We start from the raw sequence: 24,650 nt of genomic DNA, 5'->3' as shown, positions 1-24,650 counted from the left end.
TTACCTGTGTGGGAGACCTGAGCTGACAAAAAAATTAAAGAAATAACAAATCTAAGCTCAGAGTACAGTTCAACTGACACCAAAGCTTGTGGGTTTTTCACTTTCTTTGCCATGTTTCAGATATCCATGCTAAAGGCCATGGGCTAGATCAGCTCAATTTGGCAAAAGGCCAGTGGTTTTAATCAACCATGGGTTTAGGATTATGGGTATTTTTGACCCTTAGTTCCAGTACCAATTAAAGGGAGTTAATTTTACCATGGGTATTCTTTGTTTTTGTAATTATCCTGGATTCAAAAGAGACACTATTTACCTACCCAGTATTTTGTTCCTGAAATCACTCTTACCAGCATGGTTATATACAGTAACAGTGAGCTGGAAAGATGAAATCCTTGAGTAAGTTTCGTTTTTCACTGGTCCCTCAACAATCACCACATATTTTTTATCATGAAATCAAAACTTAACTAATTTCATAGGGAGAAAAAATATATACTTGATTGTGACTTTTATATGGCAATAATTACGTGTCCTTATTGCTGGCTAGAACTTTTTTCCCCCTTTTATGATTGCCTATGCCTTTTACCCACTTGTTTCTTAAGATGCTAACTGATTTGAACAAAGCCATTCGTTTTTCTATGTCGGACACACCCGTATTCCGGCCACCCTCTGGGCCCTCCTGTGCTGGCTTTACTGATGGGGCACGTGGAGCAGTGGCTGGGAGGGCAGACAAGAGCTGCACACTGCCAGGTTCTACGGAGAAAGCTGGGTTAACGGTGTAGTCATGCACAAGTGGGGAAGCGCGTCTTTGGAAACTTCGTCCCTCGGCGGCCTCTGGGACTCCCAGCAGGACCTGCTCTCTGGGGCTGCGGTGGCCCCGGCCGAGCGAGGCGCGGCCGCCGCCCCGCCCGCTCCGCTGCGCCCCGGGGCGCGCGCCCGTGCCCGGCCCCCGCCCGCGCCGCCGCGCCACTCCGGAGCCGGCTGCGGTCAGGCTGCTGCCGGGGCGCTGGGGCTTCCGCGCCGGCCAGCCCGGCTCGGCGCGCTCGCCTGGGAAACTTCTGCGGGCGCACGGCCGGAGCCTGGCGCAGCAGCGGGAAGGCAAGGTAAGGAGAGGTGCTCGGGGTCGCCGCGTCAGCTGCCTCCTTCCTGAACTCTGCACACCCTCGCACTTTGCAGCGATCCCGGGCAACCTGGCGGGCGCGGCTTATGTCCCGGCCCCGCCCCAAGGTGGGGGATGCCTGGCTGCCGACCCCGGAACGCGGGTGCTTTGCCGCCACGCCGCGGTCGCACGCTGCCCGCGCCTTTCGCTCTTTGCCGTTCTGGGAGTTGCTGGCCGCTCAGATAATGCCAGCTTCGGTCGGACAGGCTTCCTGGAGAATTTGCTTCTCAGGTGTCTACTGCCCTGGGTAGCCTAGAACCCCAAAACGGAAGGGCAGATGTGCGCGCGAGAAAAGTGGGTCTGAGGGGCACAGACTGTCTTGGGTTCCTTCCCTCGCCCCCAAACTGAGGGCGAAACGCTGACCTCAGTCAAGCCCTTTGCTCTCAGGCACGGGAGGAGGGTTCGGCGCACCAAAGCTGCTTATAAAGGTCATGAGGACCCGTTTTCTCTATTTGGGGATCCCTTGCCAGAAAGAGAGAGAGAAATTTTCAAGTCGCTAAATTACCCTGTCTCCAAGGTCGCTCAGTTCAAGTGGTAGCTGTATTTTCCCATACTTTAGGAAAGGATTCGAGGACGACTAAAACTCAGAGAATAGAGCTAGGGCAGAAATTGTTTTAGCCAGTAGGTTATGTCACAAAACCGTATAATTCTTTTTGTAAATGACAAATGGAAAGCATAGAATTAGAAGCCCACTCTCGAACACGCTTCGGTTAACTTCCCTCTTTCCTGCCTTTTCACAGTCTCCAATACTTATTTTGAAGCAATTGAATTTCAATATAGGCTTTACAAATTGTTGCTGCTGGTTTCTACTACGTTTTAGCGGCTGTGCCATTGTTTATAATCCTAGGGACTGTTGCATAAAAGCATCCCCCAGGTGAGAGTACAACGACTTGGTTACTTGCTTCTTATGGCAATCGAAATCCAAACAAGAACTACATGAAACAGAAACTAGAAACAAAAACTGGATCTTAGTTGCCATGTTTGCAAAGGGAAGAGATCTGGCTCATCCGCCATCCCAGGTGATTCTTGAGGTTCTTTCCTGTCCTGAAAAGCCTGTGCGAAGCAGAAATACACCAACTGAAATGTAGAGGACGATGCCATCTGTCCTTGGCGTTTTGGACGTTTCAATGGGAAACTGTTGATAGCTGGGTTTCTTAAATCCTATTAGTTACTCAAAAATAGCTGAATCATTGTGTAGACTGTGATTCTAAATGGTTACACTCTGTGCTATTAAATAAAAATGTCAGAGAAACCAAAATCCCATACTTCTTACACGAAGACTGACTGTTAGGGTTGACACGCTGGAGCACTTATGGTTGGTTATTTTGAACAATCTCTTGGAAAGATCAAGAATGTTAGGAAGCATTTGCTACCGAGTGCGAGGATACTAATTCATAAGCAACATGGCAGGCAAGAAATTTCAAAAATGCTTTAAAAAATATCCCTGCACTTCTCACTGATGATTTTTTTTTGTAATGATGGTCACTGGGGTTCAAAATGCCCATCAGTTCATAGATTGATTAGATTTTTAGGCGGACATGTTTCTTATTTGTTATTCTAGGCAGTTCTAGGAGAAGTTATTAAAACTGCAGATTACAATAGGTGTTGTCAATGAGAGCTAGGGATTAATCTTCACAGACCCCAAGTGAAACTGTCTCAGGGCGCACGGTGTGTGTGTGTGTGTGTGTGTGTAACAGAGTTAACAGCCTCCTGTGGCCATCTCAACTTCTGGAACTGGCCAGGGAAGGTCATTAAGGAAGAAGGTGTGCGATAGTTCTAGCGTAACAGGAAGAATCTCCCCCTGCACAAGCTTCATTCTCTCCTCTGAACCATGCTGAATATATTCTGGTTGCAGAGTTGTGGTGACAAGGAACTGGGTGAGTGTAGTGCCTGAATACCAGAGCACAGCTAGCCTTGGTTCTTCTGTCTTGGAAGGCATTTTTTCATTGATTGAACAAACAGTGGGCTGAACAACAGTGTGCCAGGTGTCACATTTAACTTCAAAAAACGCATGTGGCAAAATCTTGACACTTACTGAATCTAGGTAATGGTGTTTTATTATATACTTTGTTGTCTATTTTATGTTTATGTTTAGAATCATCAAGAAAAAATTTAAGTGTGCATCTGAAAAAAATGCCTAATCCTGCATTTCATTTTAAATTGTATGTTTTTTTGGATTAGTGAATATTTAAATATGGTTCAACACAAATTATGTTTAGGGAATGAGTAGGCACAGAGTGGCTAGGGTGAACAATCCATAGGGATTTCCCATTTTTTGTGGAATTTTTTTTACCTTGAAATGATCTGAATAATACATGACAATGTTGATATTTGTTCATCTGGTTGATGGATTCATAGATTATTTCAGATTTCATATTTATATTTTATGTTTAAATATATTTATATTTTATATTTACAATTTTTAATGAATATAAAATTACATTCTTTTCTAAAGTCATCATAAAATATAAACAATGCATAAACATTTTTAATAGTGTGTTAGCATCTAGAAATATTCTTTAAGTTAAAGGTATTCCATTTATCTTTCTGGGCATTTCTACAAATAGGATAGCTTGATGGATAGATGACAGAAATGCTTTTATAAATCATATGCTTGTAAATTTAAATATAGGGCACAAACCCATTAGTTTGACTCTCTACTTTGAGTTCCTATGTAATAAACTGCTACCTCACTTTGTAAACAAATTAGAGTCAACATTAAATGGCCAGTTTACAACCAATCACTGTCAGCCAAGCTTCAGCCAATCACATGGACAGCCAGTGAATAAACTGCCCTCAAATAAGGCTGGAGCCAATCAAATCATCTAGTGTTCAGACAGGCAGAACTCTCTGAACTTCTGATGTTGAGGACTCCCTGAGTCAGCCCAAGTCCTGCTAAATGTGGTTTGTCTAAAGTTTTCCCTTTATATGATATACTGGAGATGCTCATTTAATTAACATTTGTATGGCATTTTAACAAACTGTAATGAAAGTGAAGGAATTGCTGAACTTAACAGTAGTAGTTGTTCACCTCCAAAGACAAAAGGTCTTAAATAAGGTTTCCTTCTAGGGAAAGAAAGTCTCTTGTTACACCTTGGGGTCAGATTTTGCAAACTTATATTGATTTAGATAGTGACTTCTTGTTACAGCACACAAAGTGTGATTTCCCTTTTGCTCAGATTCCTGCTGCTCTCATACATTTGTTTTCATGTTGTAAAGAAATAAATTACCTGCACTGCGCCTTAAAAGCCTCCTTGCAGATACTGTTTCAACTTAGTTTTATAACTAAATAGAATCCAGGCTGATCCCTGGTCCTTTTACCAAAGCATCTCATGCATAAATTTTAACTTGTGGCCCTCTCTTAGATTAGCTAGATTGTGTCACCATGTGTTTGTTTCCAAAGAAGCCTCAGTTCCTGTGTGTTTTTTCTATTTGAAATGTCCATCTTTTATTTCTGTACTTACATGGCTATTTCATTGGATGTAACATTTTGAACCACAATTTCCTAACCTCACATTATGCAGCCTGTGCTCCATTAACCTGTGGCAGCTAATGTGGCTGTGGACATGTGGAAGGCTATGGAGAGCTTTCCCTAGTGGAGTCAGCTTGCTTTTTTTGTTTGAAGTTTGGTGACTTAGCCAGGCTATATTTTGGTTAAGTACTGTACTGATTTCCTATAGAACCTGGTATATTATTTCTACTGGAATTATCACTTGCTCTGAATGCTTGCAATATTTTCCCCTTAGGAGGTGATTTTTTTCCCTTTTGCAATTGTCTACTTCAGACACTAGTTACCATTATATTTCTAATATTTTTTTCTCCATATCAGTTGTCTTTTCTGTGAATTTATTCTTTATTTTTTCATACATTCACTGATGGTCTAAATTTTAAAAGTATAACTGATGCATAATTGAAAATGTAACATGGTATTCCTAGCAATAGGTACGGAATACTTGGATTCTGACTTGGCTCAGTTTGTCTTGAAGAGGTGTTCTTCTGCCCCTATTGTAGCTGTGAAGTGACTTGATATGAGTACCTCATGCAGGTAGGTGGTTGGGTTTGTGTTTTTTCCTGCATTGGAGATAAAAGAATTAGGTTAAAATTCAAGTTCCAAACACATGTTACATTCTAATTTTTCTGGAAGTCACAGTGCATGAATGATACAGATAATGCTTTATTTCCTGTTATGAAAGAAAATTTGATCTCCACAGGGAGAAATGAAAAGAAACATTTTTAAGCATTTTCTTCAAATTCCTAAGCTCCTGTAGGAGCTCAGCTTTGTTTTCTGTTCGCTGTCTTCATTTTCAAGTTTAACTAAAATCTTGGCAACTTAAGGAAATCATTAATTAGTGGACAATCCTTCACCAATACTTGGTCAGATAGCAAAGGGAGTTTTAGATAAAGATTCTAATTGTGCATTTGGGATACGTGATTCCTGATCAAGAAATTCTGTTTGGCAAAAAAGCTAACTATGCAAAGATGTAAATCCCGTCAGTCTATTCCAGATTTATTAGACAGAAAACTCAGCAGTTGTGATCTCCCAAGGCTGGAGACTAGTAACCTGGAGCCATGGCTGGCCCCTGAAATTTTACCTGCTCACCTTTGGCTGTTAACAGTATTTGAAAAAAAAATTAGTTACCAGCATTTCAAGGTCAGAAATGTCCCCATGAAGTCAGAGGAGCGGACAACCCTGTGGTCACAACAATCAGCTGGAAGTAAGGGGCCTGCATGGGTGGGACATGCTCATGCTTGTGCCCGCCTGACACCATTCAGTTACACAGACTATCTGGTAGCTGTAGGAACTGTGGAGATAAGGGGGCTATGCCTCCTTACTTCAGGAAAGTAGACCGAGGCAAAGAGACAGAGCTGCAGATAGATCTCATGCCTCTTTGTGTTTGATCCCAACCTCAAGATACTTTAAAAAAAAACTTCCTGTAATTTAAATATAAACGTGTAGTGTCAGCTAACACCAAGGACTATGTATAACCAAAGAAATCTAATGAGAAAAGAAATGCTTAACTATTGAGCCTTACTATTCATCAAAATATTAATGGAACTAACATTTTTTTAAAGATTTATGTATTTTTATTGTAAAGTCAGATTTACAGAGAGAAGAAGAGACAGAGAGAAAGATCTTCCAACCATTAGTTCATTCCCCAAGTGGCTGCAATGGCCAAAGCTGAGCTTATCTGAAGCCAGGAGCCTGGAACCAGGAGCTTCTTCCAGGTCTTCCATTCAGGTGTAGAGTCCCAAGGCTTTGGGCCATGCTCTACTTCTTTCCGAGGCCATAAGCAAATAGCTGGATGGGAAGTGGGACAGCCAGGACATGAACCAGCACCCATATGGGATCCTGGCACATGCAAAGTGAGGACTTTAGTCACTAGACTACTGTGCCAGGCCCAGGAGCTAGCATTCTGAAAACAATTTTTAAGTTAGAGACAAATTCTAGTAGGTATTGTTGACAGGTTCATTATATATTCACCATTAATAAGTACTATGATGTTAATCTAGGGAGAAATTACAAAAGACAGGGTGCTAGCAAAATCTTTTCATGGGATAACTTGGTTAAAGGAAGAATTTACTGGTTTTGCTTAATTATTTAATGAAGCCATTAAATTATTTAAAGAAAGTGATTTTTTTTTTTCAATTTGGTAAAATAGGTCTTTACACTGAAATCCACATTAAGAACCTAACAGTTTTTTGTGAAAAGCATAAGAATTTCAGTGTATTCTTTAGGCATAGTTACCTTTCTTGCTAAGGATTTTTTAAAAATTACTTCCTGTAGATTAGTTTATCTACAGATAAGCCTATAAACTCTTTCTAGTATGTAATGTGTTTAGGTTGGCATTTGAAGCAACAGTTAGGATGTTGCTTGGGACACCCACATCCCATGGCCTTGGTTGAGTCCTAGCTACACTTTGAATCCAACTAATGTGCACTACGAGCGGGTGAGTGGTAGGGGGAACAGGTGATGGCTCACTTGGGTCCCTTTCACCCATATTGGAGACCTGGGTTGAGTTCCCAGCTCACAGCTTCAGCCTGGCCCTGCCCCAGCCAGCTGTCACAGGCATTTTGGGGATTATCCCAGTAGATGGAAATCTCTCTCTCTCTCTCTTTTTCTATATTTCTCTCAAATAAATAAAAATATGTTTAAGAAACTATGCATTGTATTAGTACAGTAATGCACGGAATGCATGGAATGTCTGGTCTTTGATAGATATTCTACAAAGAATTGCTTTCTTTCTGATTTTTTAAAGCCTTAGAATGCCTTTTCAAGCACAGTCATATTGAAATTTAGCATGCAACACTTGACTTTAGGTAAGTTTTAAGTTTTTTTATTTGCATGTAAGATATATTTTTAGCTATATAAAATTGATCTCATAATTTGGAAACTAGTATTAACATTTGAATTTCATGAACACACAAGCTCCATGTGGGCAGGAAGTATTAAATTATTGCATATGTTGTCATAATTCTTTACTGGCCATTTGTGAGCTAATGACAGTCAACTGTTGTTGAAGTACATGCAATTGCAATACAATTGTTTTATTAGGAGAAAATATGAGAGTAATGAAACTTTTGTTTTCCTTTGTGCATGATTTACTCCCACAATAAACAGTGAGAGAGAGAATTCATTAAATTGTAACCAGCAGAACTGAGCAATGTAGAAATACATGAAATGCAAGAAATACCATCACACACATCCATCTCCTAGCCACCCTGGTTCACCACATATTATCCTAGTTATATTATGCTGTTCCTTCACACTTACGCACTTCCCTGAATAAGAACATGTATCCCGAGAATGTCTAACCATCTTGAGTCAAATATGCCAAACAGTGCATGTGAGAAGAAAGGGCTACAAGAATAAGAAAATAATTCATGTTATGGGTCATCACAGGCAACAATAAAAGGCTGGAACAACCTCAAGTACTGTGAAGGCAGCATGAAAAGAAAAAGAGTGTTGCTGAAGGACTGTTGTAATAATGTAGGGGAAGATGGCAGAGGGGGGAAATGAGAGGGTAGAAGAGGAAATCCCGAGCCTATGGAACTGCATCATGAAAAATAAAAGCTAAAAAAAAAAGTAGAAACACATACACACAAAAAAGAAGGAAAAGTGGAAATGAAAGACTGCTGGGCATATGGTTTGAGAATGAAATACCTTTCTCACAGAGTAAATTTGATTTGATCAATGCACGATAGCTAAATATGTCAGAATATCACTGTAACAGCATGAAAGGTGCATTTACTATATTTTAATCAAAATTTTAAAAATAAAGGGGAAAAGAAGAAAAACACCAGGCCCATTTGAACCCTAAAGGGAAATCACTATGGTTGCAGGGCTGTTGCTTTCTGCTTGAGTATTGCCTGATTTGATGGTTTCAAACATCACTCACTGGGTTAAAACAAAGAATTTCCAGCAGTGGTACACAAGTCAGTGAAATAAGAGGCTCAACACTTGTTGAAACTCAGTTGTGGAAGTTGATGTTATGTGGGGGGCTAAACCACCACTTATGACACCAGCATCCATAACAGAATGTGGGCCTGAGCCCTTGCTGCTGTGCTTCTGATTCAGCTTCCTGCTGATGCACCTGTGAAAGCAGCAGCAGATGACCCAAGTTCTTTGATTCCCTGTCACCCTTCTGGGAGACCTGGATGAAGTTCCAGGCTCCTGGCTTCAGCCTAACCTAGCCCCAGCCATTGTGGTCACTTGAGGAATAAATCAGCACATGGAAGATCTCTTATCTCTCTCCCCCCACATTTCCCTCGCCCTCTCTTTCTGCCTTTCAAATAAAATCTTTTTAAAAATCAGATCTTAATTGTGACAAAACAGTTATCTGCAAGAAAAAAAAAAAGCATACTTCCAATGATCTACACTTTAAAGGTAAAACAAGACACTCAAGAATTGAAGGTGTGAATGGTAATATTTTCTTAATTCATAAATAATCTGTTGTTTTTGAAAAAGAATAAAAGAATACCCATGGGTAGGACTGAAGCTGGGCTAGAGTCAAGAATTAGCAGCACAAAGCAGGTTTCCCTGGCCAGTGACAGGAACCCAATTACTTGAGCCATCAGCTGTTTCCTCTCCAGGTCTGTGTTGGAGAGAAGTTAGAGGCAGGAGTGAGAGCCGGGAACTGAACCCAGGGACTCTGATGTGGAAAGTGGACATCTTAGCCACTAGGCTGAATGCGCTTTTCAAGGTGACAATTTTTTGCCCCTTTCCACAATTCTTTTCGATGATTCATAAACTGTGACCCTTCCGATGCCACACACCCCTACACTAAGCAAGCTTTTGGTCTTTTTAAAGGCTAAGTGTTGTTTTTGTGTATTTTAACCATTTAACGTGGACAGAATGATGCTGCTGTTTTAACTAAATTCCTATCTTGCTCAAAATAGGCCACTGGTGAAAAATTTAAATGTTATATCCATAACTCCATTTTTCCCATAAGCCCTGTAGTTTTGATTGCACAGTTTTGCACAACACATTGATTTTTTTTTTAGGATCACATATGTTGTGTTATAGTAGAATTGACTCTAGTTGATTAAAAGTAGCAAATTAAGTGCTACTAAATGTAATATAATTTAGACAAATAGACAAGAAATGCATGCCTGTATTCCCTGTACCAGAGAAGTCCAAGAGAGAACAGGAGTCTAAAGTGGCTCCTCTAAGACAGGTATGTGGTACACCTGATTATTTAACCAGATGAAGGAAAAAGAGAAAAGTGATTGCCAGTTACTTGTACTATACATGACCCTTTTGGAAAGGTTTGCCAGAAAGCAGCTTGAGAACTTAATCTAGTAGAAAAAGTGAGTTTATTTGGCATAAAGGAAAGCACAGGTGTTTGCCATTGATGTACATCAAGAAAAGCCTGCTTACTATGTTGAGCTTCTATCACAGTTTTCATCAGAAATTTCCCTTTGGTAAACATACTGCATGATGTCATAGCAGCTGTCTCAAGATGGGATGGCATTCTGCTTGTGTTTTTAACCATTTTCAGGGTGTGGAGGAGTCAGAAGACATTGAGTAGAGCCTGGGACTTAAACAGTCAAGTCGCAAGTTTGAGAGGGCGTTTACTGCTGTTTCTTCTGGTTTACTCCCCTAATGCCTGTGACAGGCAGGGCTGAGTCACGCTAAAGCCAGGAGCCCAGAACTTAGTTTGTGTCTTCAGCATGGGTGACAGGGACCCAGCTACTCGGGCCATCATCTGCTGCCTCCCAGGGTGTGCATTAGCAGCAGGAAGCTGGAATTAGGAATGGAGCTGGTACTTGAACCCAAGGAATCCCATATGAGATGTGGGCATCTCAAGCAGTATCCTAACTATCATGCCAAAAGCCTAATCCATAATGAACTAAAGTGTAACTCCTAAGGGCCGTTATGGTGCTTGTTTTCCAGATGCAACTGAGGACTCATTCTCCTGTGTTATCCTGATTTAAATATTACAAAGAATGTCTTCTGCTTCATGGGCCAATATTGTTAAGTCCATCATAAAATACAGATTATCAGATTACTGAAAAGATCCATATATCATGAACACTTATAATTATGTATCTGTAGTTAGTTCTGTGTTGCCGTGTAAAAAATTAATAGTAACTGAATGGCTTAAAATAACAGTTGCTGATTATCTCTGGTTTGTGGGTCAGAAGCACAGCCACTGTCCAGCAGGATCTTTAGCCTAGCTCCTCACAGTCTGCAATCAAGGTGTCAGGCACATTGCATCTCTCATATGAATGAATTTGAGGTCCTCTTTCAAGCTCCTTATCTGGTTGATAGAATTCAGTCCTTTGCAGTTCTAAGATTAACATGCCAATGATCTTGCAAGTTATATTGTTGGTTCACGACTTCTTTAAGTTCAGAGAGAACACATTTAGTTCCTTTCCTTGGGGACCCCATAAGCAATTGATAACATAGGTGTTTGCCTTTAGACATCTCTGACTTCCAGTATTTCTCAATCCAATGTGAAATCTTATATAGTATAACCATGGGAACCATACATAATTCACCATCATTTTGCCTGTAATGCCACCTAATCAACGGAGCATCTATCCCATTCCAGTCACAGATCTTGCCCACACTGAAGGAAACCAGTGGAGCAGGAACCTTTGAGGCCATCTTAGAATTCTATCAAGAATGTGTGATAAAGTGAAAGGTCATTCATGGAAGAGATAATCAAATAACATTGGCTGAGACAGAAGTTGGGGAAGTCCAGTATAGCCTATAGCATGTTCTCTAATCTCTGCATGTCTCCAGGAGACTCTCAGCTCTCATTCAAAAGGAAGATCAAAGGCATTCTCAAGCCTAAACCACTGATGGCACATATAGCTCTATGTGTTTTGTGAATGTAAAGCCAAGTGTGTATTTGAATCCAGAAGACCACAATCCAGTTTTCTGAGATTTCTACTGTTTTATGTGAGATACCATCAGAAAATGAGATGTGAAAAATTCAACCATGCAACATAATTGCTTGGGAAAGAAGAACTCTCCTAAAGCAAAAGGAAACGCTCCCCTTGGTAGAGTAATATGGCCAACAGCTGTGAGGGATTGGCCAGCTCTGATGACAGAAACCAGATGGTAACATCTGTCTGATTGTAGCAAATGAATACTGTAGCCAGTATCATACATTGATATCAACTCTGTTTCTAATCCTGAATAATTCTTATGTATTTGTACATTTAGGCATTATGCATATGTACTGTTTGCACAGTGCCATGCCAAGTCTTTGCATTTCCTGTTACTCAAGAGGCATAATTCAAGCAACATATGTCGTTTTAAATTTTCTAGTAGCAACACTTAAAAAATAATAGCAAGAATTTAATAGGTTTAATTTAACTATCTCCAAAACATAATAAATTCAACCTATTATCAACATAAGAATTACTAATCATCCCTTGAGTCAGACCAGCCACATTTCAGATGCCCCCTTGTACTTAATATCTCCCATATTGGACAGCCCTATCCTTGAGCCCCACCTTGAGCCTCTGACAATAGGCACTTGTTTTTAACCCTCTTTTCTTCCTACACTGTTTGGATAATCTTACCAACCCCAGTCTTAATTCAGCACTATCCTGGGAGATAGCAACTGGGATGGAGGGAGTCCTCCATCCTGCCCCTTATCTTTGGCTGTGAATTCTGCTGCAACAAAATCATCATGGTAAACAATGAAAAAGGTTTTCCCTTTTCCCTTTGATGTATTTTCTAACTTCCATATCTTGTACAAATTCGAACATCTTCAGCTCTCCTCTCTATTAGTGGATCCTTTCTCTTCATCATGGTCTATTTATTCTTTTTTAGTTTCTAACTCAAGATCTAAACCATCAATTCAGGTATCAATTACATCCCACTTGAGCTCTTGATTATTAACCTGCTTACTGCAGAACTGTATTGTCTTTTAAACCCAACATTTATCCCTGGGCATTGTCATGTTTATATGTCAGAGAACAATTACTGAAGACCAACTATGTTGTAGACAGAACTTTAAATATAGAAAGTAAAACCTACATGTAAAATGACCAGTGAGTAAAAAATACACAATCTTTGTTCACTTTGTTTTTTAAAATGCTTGAATATATTCCCCAAGTGAGAAAAAATAAGAAATTATGATGTTTTTAAAAAGTCAGCCAGACAAGATTAGACATCTTCAGGGTGGTATGGCTGTAGTTATTATAAGCAATAAAATTTCTAAAAGAAGCCCAAACTGTGGGCTGTCGAATTTCAAGCACCAGTTCTCCTCCCAGCTACTCCAGTTCCTATCCAGCATCCTGCCAATGCATGTGCAAAGGCAGTGAAAAATGGCCCAATGCTAGCATACAGTTACTTGGCTTTGACGTAATCCAGTCCCAGGTATTCCACATCATCTGAGGAGGAAAAACAGCAGATAGAAGTGCATGCTCTCTTGCACACACTGCTTGGTCTATCACTCTGTCTTTCAAACAAGTATATAAAACTTTTTTAAAAAAAAGGAAATTACATGATGGTCAATGTTACACAATATATGATAGATGCCAAGCAGGCAGATAAGGAAGGATATTAAAATCTCAAATCCATAAGGTGTATTTTGGTTCTCCCTGATAAGGAAAAGCTGCTGAAAAATACCCACAGCCTTGGAATGATGAGTACAAGGTGGAAAATGTCTCTTTGCCCACATTAGGGGTAGAAATGAGAACACACAGGAGACAGCGTGCCTTTCCATCCCTCTAAAAGTGAAGACTGAAATTCACATCCTCTGCAGAATATTCTGTTCTCTCTTGTCCTCCACCTCCCTTCTCTACTAGAACTCTTTCTTACAAAGTTCATTTATTTGAAAGGTACACATTTGCATACACACACACACAGAGGTATTTGCAATAGCCAGGGCTGGGCCAAGTTGAAGCCAGGAACCTGAAACTCAATCTTGTTCTTCCAGATCTGTAGCCAAAAGCCAAGTATGTAAGTCACCATTTGCTATTTTCCATGGTGCAAGTTAGCAGGTCACAGAATTGGAAGCACAGCTAGAACTAAAACCAAGAGACTTAGCTATGGGATGCAGATATACCAAGTGGAGACTTATCTACTGAACTAAACACTCATCTCTTGTTAATGGTTCTTAACCCTTGCACATTCAAATCCCTTGGAATTTTGTGAAACAGTTTCTAGTACCTGAGTGATAACAACAGGTCAATCAAGTAATGATCTCTGGATTTGGACCCCATCACCAACCTGGTGTGCTAAAACCTGCAAACTTTTAAAAAATTTTTTATTGTTTTCCACAATACATTTTTGTAAGTATAAGGATTCATCTCTCTATTTCCCCTCCCTCCTTTCCCATTTTCTTCCCTTGCCATTCCCCTCCAAATTATCATAACACTATAAAGCCTTAATACAAGAGACACGTTTAACTTTCTGACATTTAAGTGTATCATGACAAGTACAGACAAGATTAGAAAAGCTAATATCATATTTTAGAGGTATTTTTAAAAGTTTCATTGGAAGTATAGATGCACACTGCATAGTACGTTTACTTCTCTGGTATGCTAGTCTCCCTTGTATAGTTCATGTATATTCATTTACATGTGTTTATATATGTAAGCTTACAGTCAGACAGCTATTTAATAGGAGCCCAGCTTCTCTACAGAAAGAGTGTAAGCTGGATACACTGAAGAACAAAATGATGAGTTAAAGCCAGCACTTCCTTGAGTGGACAAGTAACTAGAAACCAAGGAGTATCAGGACAAGTATTCAGCACGCAAGGACAATGACAAGTCAGCCAAGAACGGACAAAGCTGAGTAGTGCAAGCAAGCAAACAAGGATAATTCATTGGTCATTCAGGAACAATGGGAAAACAATGCTCTCAAGCTTCAGTGTACTTAAGAATCAGATAGAAACTTAATTAGAAAGCGATCTTTTCGGGCCTGCCTCACAAAGTCTGGTTCAGTTATTCTGGGTAAGCTTCTGAAGGGACTTTTTGCAAAAACATTTATTTAGTTGAAAGAATGAGGGAAAGAAAACAGAGCGAGAATATGAATATGACAATGAGAGTGCATCTTCCATTCCCAGGCCACAGTCAGAAATGCAGACTCCATGTGGCTCTCTCATGCGGGTGGCAGGGCCCTGAGCACTTGGGCCTTCCTCTTTCCCTTTCCAGGTGCATCATCAGAAAACTGCATTGGAAGCCAAGAAGCCATGACTTTGGCATTCTGATTGGGTTGCCCTACTTGCAAGTGAAGGAGACATTTTTAAGGAGCCCCCTAAATCAGTAAGTGATTTGAGGATACCTGTTTTGAAGCACTAAATGGTAGTCTAAGGTAGGAGATATATGTTGGGCTTCTGGAGACTGGCTTTTTGGTCTCTGGCAAGGCTAACACAGAGCTGACCCCTGCGCAAGAATGAACACTTAGCAAAAAAATGATAACAGCCAAGAGTGACTGTTTTTCTGTTTCCAGTTGCATTCACTAGGGGGAAGGAAAGCTTTTAAACAACTGAGCTTTCCTAAGGGAGCAGCTGTATTACATACAAGCAACAGGTGTAGTGGTACTATTTGTGTAGCATTTCAAATTTTACAATGCAGGTTTTTCTCACTTGAATGATATTTCCTCTGCTCTACTGATGAATAAACGCACCTGAGTTCACCAAAATAGCAGCGAAGAGACTGACGCCTACTTTTTCTAAATTCTGCGATAGTGGAAGCATACCAGAGTAGTGGAGACTAAGAGCTTTGGGACCAGGCAGGTTTGGCTGGAGTATTAGCTCCTTTACATAAGCAATCTGTCCTCAAACAGCTTACTTACCCTCTTTGAATTTCAAGTCCCTCATCTTTAAAATAGAGATAATAGTGCTTTCCTCATGGGAATATTAAATGAGATAATTTTTAAAATATGCCTGGAACATAGTTGCTGAGTAAATGTAGCACCTCGAGGATAAGCAGAAAAAGAAACAACTTGAGAAAATGAGAATTTAGCATATGGAACACATACCAAAGCTGGGATCTGACTCTAATTAATGAGTAGAATATTGGTAGAATTTTGAGCTTGCCTGTTACCTAGCAACCAAAACGAACTCAATGCCACTGGCTACTTGAGTTGTTTTTAATCAAAGCAGTAATTAAACTGCTCTTAAGGAACTCAAGGTTGTAAGCAAACAAAAGGATTCCCCTGTGGATTTGGAGTTGTGCCAGACATTTTTAAAAATAAGTGATACCCCCAACTCCTCAGCTCCTTGTGCTGAAATATCTTGCCTATTTAGTTGCTCTCCGATTCCATGCTGCTTTTGACAGAAGATTTTAAAACACCTGGTTTGGGTCCAGGGTGGGGACGGAGAAGGCAGATTGCTCACATTTCTATGCCAGGGTAATCATCATTCACTGAAAGCCAAGGATCAGAAACATAAAGCCATCTGTGTTTGCCCTGCTGCCCTTTAGGAGTGTGATAGAGGAAACTGGTCAACGTTAAATAATAACAAGGCAAGTAATTTCTCAAGTGGCTCTTTCTGTCCCCAGAAATAATGGATTGAGCACCACAAGAAGACTGAAGAGGTCTCAAATAGCCCACGAGGATTTTTATTTTCCTAGTAAACCAGTCCTGGAAGAAAATTCTTCTTTGGCTTCCCAGCTTGGGGAGATCACACTGTTGGCTGGGCAGGACATGAGCTTCAAGCTCCCTTTCTGCCCACTGTGTGTCTCTTACTGCATCTTGTGCCTGAAGGCTGGGATGTCACCCATCTTGCACCCCACTTTTCTGATTAGTGGGCTGGACATGAAAATCTAGACTTGGCCTCCATCTTGGCACTAAGTGTGGCAACCACATCAAAGTGTAAGCATTCTGAACACATAAATGCCATTTCTGAGCTTATCAGTAAATTTGCCGTCTGGTTTATGTTGCATTTCATTGAACCTCCTTGTAGCTTCTTTTACATTTCCTTACTCCTTTTTTTCACTCCAAGTGTTAACATTTAAAGAGCAAAAAATGGGTGAGCTTGGAACTCTTATATTGCACTTATGTTGTCATCATTCTTTGTAGCTCACTGTGCAAACTTTTTCGGGGAAGATAAACTTTACTGCTTAGGCAAGAAATCTTTCATGGCACTTTGGTGTATCAGTCTTTATTTACACCGAAGCATGACTTCAGGCCTCCAGGCACCAAGTCAGGCAGCTGGTTGATGAATCATATTCAGCATTCATACAGTGCTGGTAGGCACACAGCTGAGGCACACACACGCCTGCTCCTCACCTGTCCCTGTCAGTTCTTTCTCTGCTAATAAAGTACATCTGTTTTGGTGACTGCACAAACACTATGTGAAGAAAGGAGGGGTGTAGGGTAATTTAATCAGGGCAAGTCAGCACACTTGAGCAATACAGTGGCAAGGATAGAAAGATGGTTTGGTATCAGCCTAATGAAACAGAAGTCGGCTAGAAAAAACTGAAAACACAGTTGCTCTCTTGATCATAATTCATATTTCTTCAATGTAAAGCCCTACGGTAGCCCCAAAATAAAGATTTTAAGGGGACTATATTCCTGCAGTAAATTCCTTTCTGAGTTGTCGCAGCCTCTGCCATTTTTCACATTTTGTTGAGAATTATGAATTTTTAACGAAGTTCAAGCCAAACCTCAGAGCCTGTACTTGCAAGTCTGTTTTTGAATATTGGGTTCCATGGCTATGTTTGGCATCCAGAAGAACTGGTTGCTCTAAAGCATTCTAGCCTAAACAGTAAAACAGCAGGGAGACTGGCATTTGTGGGGAGCAGTTTGCTATTCTCACCATTTATTTCACATTTTGAAACTTTGTTAGTCAAGTTAGTCATGTAGTAGTTGGATTAACTGGGTGGAATGGGGAGGTGGAGGATGGGTGGATGATAGAGGAGACTGAACAAGCACATGCTGAATGTGGGGAATGTATTTGAAAACAAGTTAAACAAAAACAGCAATATGGTGGTAGGTCACAGGTCTATGTACTTTTTTTCCCCATTTTCTTTCTTTTTAATGATTTGCCTTGCACTGTTCTTGAAGTTGTTACTTATGGAGAAAAGAATCACTGTCGAAGATGAAGAGCCGGGAACTTCAGCCACAACAGCTCCTTTATTTCCAATTTGAGTTCTCTTGGCTATTACACTGCTTTAAACAAACAAACAAAACTCCAGCTAAGTCATTTTCATCTCTGTGAGCATTTTTTCCCTCTGAGACAAGATCTATGATATCTGATATTTTAACAGGTGTTCTAGAAATAATCTACTTCAAAATAGATTTTCAAAAATAAAGTGCTAAATATAGCACATAATTCAAGGTTTTTGAATGTTATGATTTTAAAAAATCTAGCTATGGACTGCTTTCCGTTGAAACCATTTATCGTTAGGAATCCTAATGGCAAATGATACATACTGGTGAGTCCTGCTCTGGTATCATAGCTAATTCGCTCCTCAGATCACATAATAGCTTTCTGCCATATGGCTGAGAGGGGAATAATGTATGTGCAGAATTGGAACAGACTTCGTAACATTTTTGACCATCTGGTAAATAAATGTGTAAGTAGTAGGAACACTAATGTTTATTTTAGTTGCATGGATGCAAACTTTAGCCTGACATAGCTGCTATTATAGCAAAACAGTACTAAATTTATATTTCTTGGATAATTTCAGTTTAATTTGTTAAACATTTCATAGTCTATCATGTGCTCCTTAACTATGACTCTTAATTATCTTTCTTAATTTGATTAAATTGGCACTCCTCAGTGTGTTGAACGGAAAACATGTTCATGAGAAGCTGCAAGACTGGATCTGACCCATGGATACAGGTGGTGAAGCTCGGCTCTGCCACTGACTGCTGTACAGCCTGCTTAAATGACACAGCCTCTCTGTCATGTGGAGGTTGTTGCCAGACAGTATCCATCAAAGGCTAGGCTTTGGAAGACCCCGGGTTAATGCATCAGAATCACATGGGGAGCTCTTTCAGCATACAGACATCCAGTTCCCACTCTTGGGGAGTCTGATTCAGTGTGTCTGGGAACAGTCTGTGAATCTGCATTTTTATTCACTATCCCAAGTGACTATCAAGTACACTGAACCACTGCTTTAGAGAGTAGCTGATTGTAGAGCACTTGGCTACCTTGACAATTTGTAGTCAGCTAATTCTAACAAATAGACTTTATATCACAGAAATTTAATTAATGCTCAACAGCATCTGTACTTTGAATATGTTAACTTCATAGAGGGTAGAAAGTCCACTTGCCTAAGTAATGCTGTTGATTCATTAAATGCAAAGGTACTTCAAAAGGTTTGTAGCAAACTGAAATTAAAAGAAAATTTATTTTGATTCCAAAATTTTTTGAAGGAGTTGGCATGTAGTCTATTAGTTTTGATACTCATCCCTTATCACAGTGCCTGAGTTCGATTCCTGACTGTGGCTCCTGACTCTAGTTTCCCACCAATTCAGACTCTGGGAGGTGGTAATAATCGTTCAAATAATAGGGTTCCTGACTCCTGCATTGGAGAGCTACTAGATAGTGATCCTGTCCCTTGACGCTAGCCTAATTACTGTTGCAGCATGTGCCTGGGCAGTGAACCAATGGATACAAATTCTTTGTCCATCTCTCTTTATCTCAAATAAAAAAATATTTTAAAAGTTTCATAATTAGCATTTTGTATGAAGTTTTCAAAGACCCCTCATATCAATTCATAATTTCCAAGTTTTCTGCATGAAAATAAACCTATCTTTTAATTTAATTTCTACAATCTTTTTGAAGAATCTTCATATACCTTTCAATTTTTCTTTTGTTCAATGAGATCTTTTTTATTTCTCTTCTATTTTTCTTGCACAGGAATCAACAAAACTTTGTGGACTAAATCTAAATCAGTATACCAGATGAGCTTTATAAAAAAAAATCAAGATTCCTGCTTGTTCAAGATACATGCCCACTAGTCCTTTAATCAATGTCACCTTGTGTCCATGGTTTCTGTGATTCATGAAGACTGAGCCAAACTCTGATGATGGAAATGCAAAGGACTTGATTACTTGCCCTGATGCCATCTAAGGTCAACTAAAAAGTGAACCAGACAAGTACCAGAACCATGGAAAGAAATTCAAGTTTATGGAAGAACCTCATAGATGAGCATCCAGTCTGCACAGTCTGGAAGCAAGAGGCTGAAGGCGCCATTTATCACCTTGCCAGTATTTTATTTGTAGTAGGTTTCATGGGTGGCAGTGGATTCTTTGGGCTCCTTTATGTTTTTAGTGTGCTGGGATTGGGTTTTCTCTGTTCTGCTGTCTGGGCTTGGGTAGATGTGTGTGCAGCCGACATATTTTCCTGGAATTTTGTACTGTTTGTCATCTGCTTCATGCAATTTGTTCATATTGCCTATCAAGTTCGCAGCATAACCTTTGCCCGAGAATTCCAGGTGTTGTACAGCTCCCTTTTCCAGCCCCTGGGGATCTCTTTGCCTGTCTTCAGAACGATTGCTTTGAGCTCTGAAGTGGTTACTTTGGAAAAGGAGCACTGTTATGCCATGCAGGGGAAAACCTCCATTGATAAACTCTCCCTGCTTGTTTCAGGAAGGTTTGTACCCTTGGTGCTTGCATGTTTTTCCTCTGCATTAATTTTCTGTTTCATTCCACCGTATTTTTCCATCTCAGTGTAGCTTAGTCCTGGGTGGCATTTAGCACAGCAAAGCTTGAGAAAGTCTGAGACATGAGTCATAGACATAGAGCACACACTATACTTTATTGGAAGCAGGAAGTCATTGACAGCCTGACTGTTTCATCTCAGAAATCAAGTAATGTGAATATCAAAATCACAATATGAACTTATTTAACGGGCATCAAATTTTTCTTGTAAGTAGTGACAATGAAGGACAAGATGATGCTAGCTCAAATTACTAGAATGCCTATGTTGGCATATGTGGTTTTTAAAATAAAATCTTTGATAGAACATTCTTGTAAGTAATAGATATTTAATTTTTGAAATCATCAACAAATTCTAGTAATTGCCTAAGCTCTGGAAACAGGGGGAGGGAAATCCTCGAGAATATACTAGAAACCTAAACTTTTGAAATAAAATTTAGTGGGGGAAAAACAATATTATTATTCATGTCATTTTAATTGTCAAAAATTTAGTTTACAGAGGTATTTGCAGCAGAACTCCTTTATGTTTCAAAATGTTCATCAACTTGAATTATGTAGATATATAAATGTACAACTTCCTGAATTTTTTCATGTTTTGCTCAATATTCTAGATTCTTCTGAGGAACGTCAGTGTATTAATCTCATAGGATATTGTCTTGATGTATGATTTTAATCTTTTGCCCAGTAAAAGTTTTAGAGAGGTATTCAGAAGCACTCCTTCCTTATCCCCTGCCCCCAGCGACCTGGTTTCTTTTTCCTTCCGTCATAAAGGATGCTCTTGTTTTGCTAGGATCAGAGTGACAGTTGATGGCGAGTTTCTGCACTACATTTTCCCCTTTCAGTTCCTGGATTCTCCTGAGTGGGATTCACTGAGGCCCACAGAGGAAGGCATTTTTCAGGTAAGGAATAACTGGACACACAATTAAGTAACAATTTTTCTTTCGAGCAGAACATTTTTGGTTTAAAAGCAAGCAGAAAAGCAGAACACGGGGGCACAATCTGCATTTAACTTTGGAATGTACTTTGGAGCACATGGTGGCTTCCCAGTTCTACCCAACCCCTGTTGACTGCTGTCCTTGAGAGGTGTAGCAATGACAAGAACAGGTGTGATATATGAGAGGGAAGAGTCTGTGATGAATGCTTTTAGGCATTCCTTCATGCAACTGCGTATGTGGGAGGTAACATATAAACTCATTGAAGTTTTCAAAATTTAAATTGCTCATAGACATCAGTTGTTCTGCAGCAACAGCATGATAGCAATTTACTGTCACCACTTTCTCCTGCCACATCTAAGCAGCTCTGAAAGATAATTGCTTCAGTAGGTTCAATTTGTTATGCTAAATTGGCTTCCTATGAATGAATAAATATACTATTCACATATAAACAGATAAAATTTGTGTGTATATATATATACACACACAACAAAAATAAATCTATAAATTCTGTTGTACTACACAGAGTTAGGGTTAAGTGACCATAGTTTGAATTGAGTTGGAAAATACAAGAAAACTTCAAAGACCATGAAAAAATTATACATGGGCTTCAACATTTTTGTGCCAACACAAACCTGTTTATTTACCATCTGATACCTTTTTTCATGTTCGTATGGCATCAATACAAATAACACAGATTCAGTGTAGTTCCTTGATACAATTGTTTTGATGATATTCCCTCCCACTCTCCTTCTTTTAACCACCCTAACTCCCTCCTCTCCTTCCTTCTCTGTCCCTTCCTCCTTTCCTCTTTTATTGGGTTTTGAATAACATTTTTAATTTACTTTATAGTTCAGGTTTTAATGTTCTACTAAATAAAGAGTTCAATCAGTAAAAAGTAAAAGATCATGGTTCAGCAGGAAAAACGCAAGGGCTGTAAATAATAATCAAGAGCAAAAGTGGCCATTTCTCTCATACACAGTAAATTTTAAAATAATCGCTGATCATTATGAATATGGTTTAAAACATTGTTAACCATTGATTTTACATAAAATATAAAATAAAGTTTGGCAAGACTATATTTACAGCAATACCGATAAACACAGACATTTTAGTTTATTTATTTACTTACTTATTTTAGTTCCAACAAATAAGGAACAGCATGCAGTATCTGCCTTTGTCCAGCTTAATTCACTGAACATAATATCTTCTAGTGTATCCATTTTGATACACATGGTATGCTTTCATTCTTTTTATAGCTCAATAATACTCCAATGAGTGTGTGTTTGCATAATTTTCTTTATCCATTCATCTGATGATGGGCCCTTTGGTTGATTCCATCTTTTGCCTATTTGAACAAAGCTGCTATAAACATGGTAGTGCTGGTATCTCTTTGATAGAATGTGGGAATATCTCTTGGGTATATACGCAGTAGTGCGATTGCTGGATCATGTGGCAAGCCTATTTCTAGATTTTTAAGAAATTACCACATAGTTTTTTATAGTAGCCAAGACTAATTTACATGTCCACCAAGAGTATGCAAGCATTCCCTTTTGCCCACATTCTCACCAGTTTTTGTTATTTTCTGTGCTTTGGACTGTAGCCGTTCTAACAGGGGTAGGTGGTATATCACTGAAACATGAAGCTGTTTTGTAATTCCATTTTCATTAACTTCTTGAAGTACCCTCCCTCATACTTCTTTAACATTAGCCAGCCCTGGTATTTTTAAATATCAAGTAGCCTTTCCTCTAGCAAAATGCAAAATCTAGATACTCAAGTATAGGAAAATAGATAAAATTGGAGATGGGCACAACATGGTGTTTATTCACAAAATAAATTATAATTAGTAACATTTTGTAATTTTTCTTTTGCTATTTTTATAGTATTTTTGTGAATCGGTGGGCATTTTTAATCTTAAAAAAGCAGCAAGTGAAATTCATGTAAAGATGTAAAGCTGGGGGGAAAAAGTGTGGCACAATTTTCTTCCTAATGTTTGCTTCTATGTCATCTCATTTTTTTTTTAAGGTAACCCTAACAGCTGAAACTGACTGCCGATATGTGTCTTGGAGGAGAAAGAAACTGTATTTGCTCTTTGCTCAGCATCGTTACATCTCCCGCCTGTTTTCAGTTTTAATCGGCAGTGACATTGCAGATAAACTCTATGCCTTGAATGACAGGGTATACATAGGAAAAAGATATCACTATGATATTCGGTTACCCAACTTCTATCAAATGTCAAGTCCAGAAAGACCCAGATCGCCGCTGACAGAACAGTTTCGGAATTCCAGACGATACTGTGATAAATGACATCAAAGTCTGAAATTTCCTATCTATTTTAAAAAGACTTCGTCATTCCCCAAATAAATTGCAAAATACAGAAAATTGAGCTCAATAATATTTTTATAAATCAAATTCAGAGCAACATGCCATTGCCAGATGTTTTACACATCTCATATTCTGCATTGCAAATAAATTTTACAAATGTTTCTTGTGTGTCTTATTATTATAATCAGGGAGGGAGAGTTATAGCTGTGTGCAATCTGAGATTCCCCAGCCTCAGCTTCGTCTCCCATTTGCTCCATGTGTCGGCTTGCCCTCTTAGCTTAGGCACTGATTCTTTAGCAGCTGCCAGCAAGTGTTCTGCGATGACAGCAGGTTGCTGCTGTCCAAATAAGCATTTCCAGAACTCACTTGTTTTGTTATAACCTCTGATGAAAGCAAGATGTACTTTTGCGGGGGCAGCAATTATTTATCTTAAATGTGAAGTTATTTGATATGACTAAAAATGAAATAAATGCAAGAGATCATATTATACCAGTGTTGAATACTATTTTGTTGCCATAATGATTGTTAAGTTTCATCTTAATAGTGACATTTTATAAAAGGGGCATTTCATGGGAAACCAAAATGTATCATAATTACTGAGCAAAAAGAATATAGAACAAATAGTAGAAGTGTTGCATAGCGTTTCAGTGTCTCGTGTTTGACTGGAAGGGCCAAGAGTCAGTGGTTCGACCAGACTCAGAGAAAATACTTTCCTTAACTTACCAACAAACACAAGCATATGCCCTGCAGACATGATTATAGGCTTTTGAAGAAGAATGTGAGAAAGAGACCTCTGACTCCCACTCTTTAGGAAACTGGTTTTCCTAAAGAGCATGTGCAGGCCACGTTCTGTGGTAGGAAGATGCATTATCACATCAGTGTATTAGGTGTCTTCTGTGGCTCCAGCTGCTAACCTGGTCCCTGGGGGTACATGAGGTAGCAGATGGAGAGCCAATCTCTCAATGTAGCTTATTCTGGGTGTGAAGGACAGATGATAAAACAAATCAGAAAAACTGATAGCTAGAAGCTGATAGCACAGATAAATCAGAAAAAGTAGATAGGAAAGAGCATTGCAGAAAGATAAATTAGAAAAAGTAGATAGGAAAGAGCATTGCAGAAAGATAAATTAGAAAAAGTAGATAGGAAAGAGTATTGCAGT

General features: G+C 39.3%; 1 protein-coding gene across 1 annotated transcript; it reads left to right on the top strand.

The window, feature by feature from the left end:
- The first annotated feature begins 998 nt into the window (after positions 1-998).
- Positions 999-23,971, top strand: POPDC3 (popeye domain containing 3). The gene is made up of 4 exons (XM_040983117.1): positions 999-1,097; positions 19,435-20,169; positions 21,025-21,133; positions 23,192-23,971. Exons 2-4 carry the CDS (start codon positions 19,685-19,687, stop codon positions 23,471-23,473), a joined length of 876 nt encoding a protein of 291 aa, XP_040839051.1. The 5' UTR covers positions 999-1,097; positions 19,435-19,684; the 3' UTR covers positions 23,474-23,971.
- The last annotated feature ends 679 nt before the right edge of the window (positions 23,972-24,650 follow it).

Source organism: Ochotona curzoniae, unplaced genomic scaffold (genome assembly GCF_017591425.1).
Source record: "Ochotona curzoniae isolate NIBS_2020 unplaced genomic scaffold, NIBS_Ocur_1.0 contig_3819, whole genome shotgun sequence".
In the NCBI taxonomy this organism is placed as follows: Eukaryota; Metazoa; Chordata; class Mammalia; order Lagomorpha; family Ochotonidae; genus Ochotona; species Ochotona curzoniae.
The sequence above is the reverse complement of the archived record's forward strand: the minus strand, read 5'-3'. Positions and strand labels throughout refer to the sequence as shown.

Coding starts and splice junctions, on each gene's coding strand:
- POPDC3 (XM_040983117.1), top strand. CDS start 19,685: ATGGAAAGAAATTCAAGTTTATGGAAGAACCTCATAGATGAGCATCCA. Junction 20,170..21,024: donor TCCCTGCTTGTTTCAGGAAG/GTTTGTACCCTT, acceptor TTGTTTTGCTAG/GATCAGAGTGACAGTTGATG. Junction 21,134..23,191: donor CAGAGGAAGGCATTTTTCAG/GTAAGGAATAAC, acceptor TTTTTTTTTAAG/GTAACCCTAACAGCTGAAAC.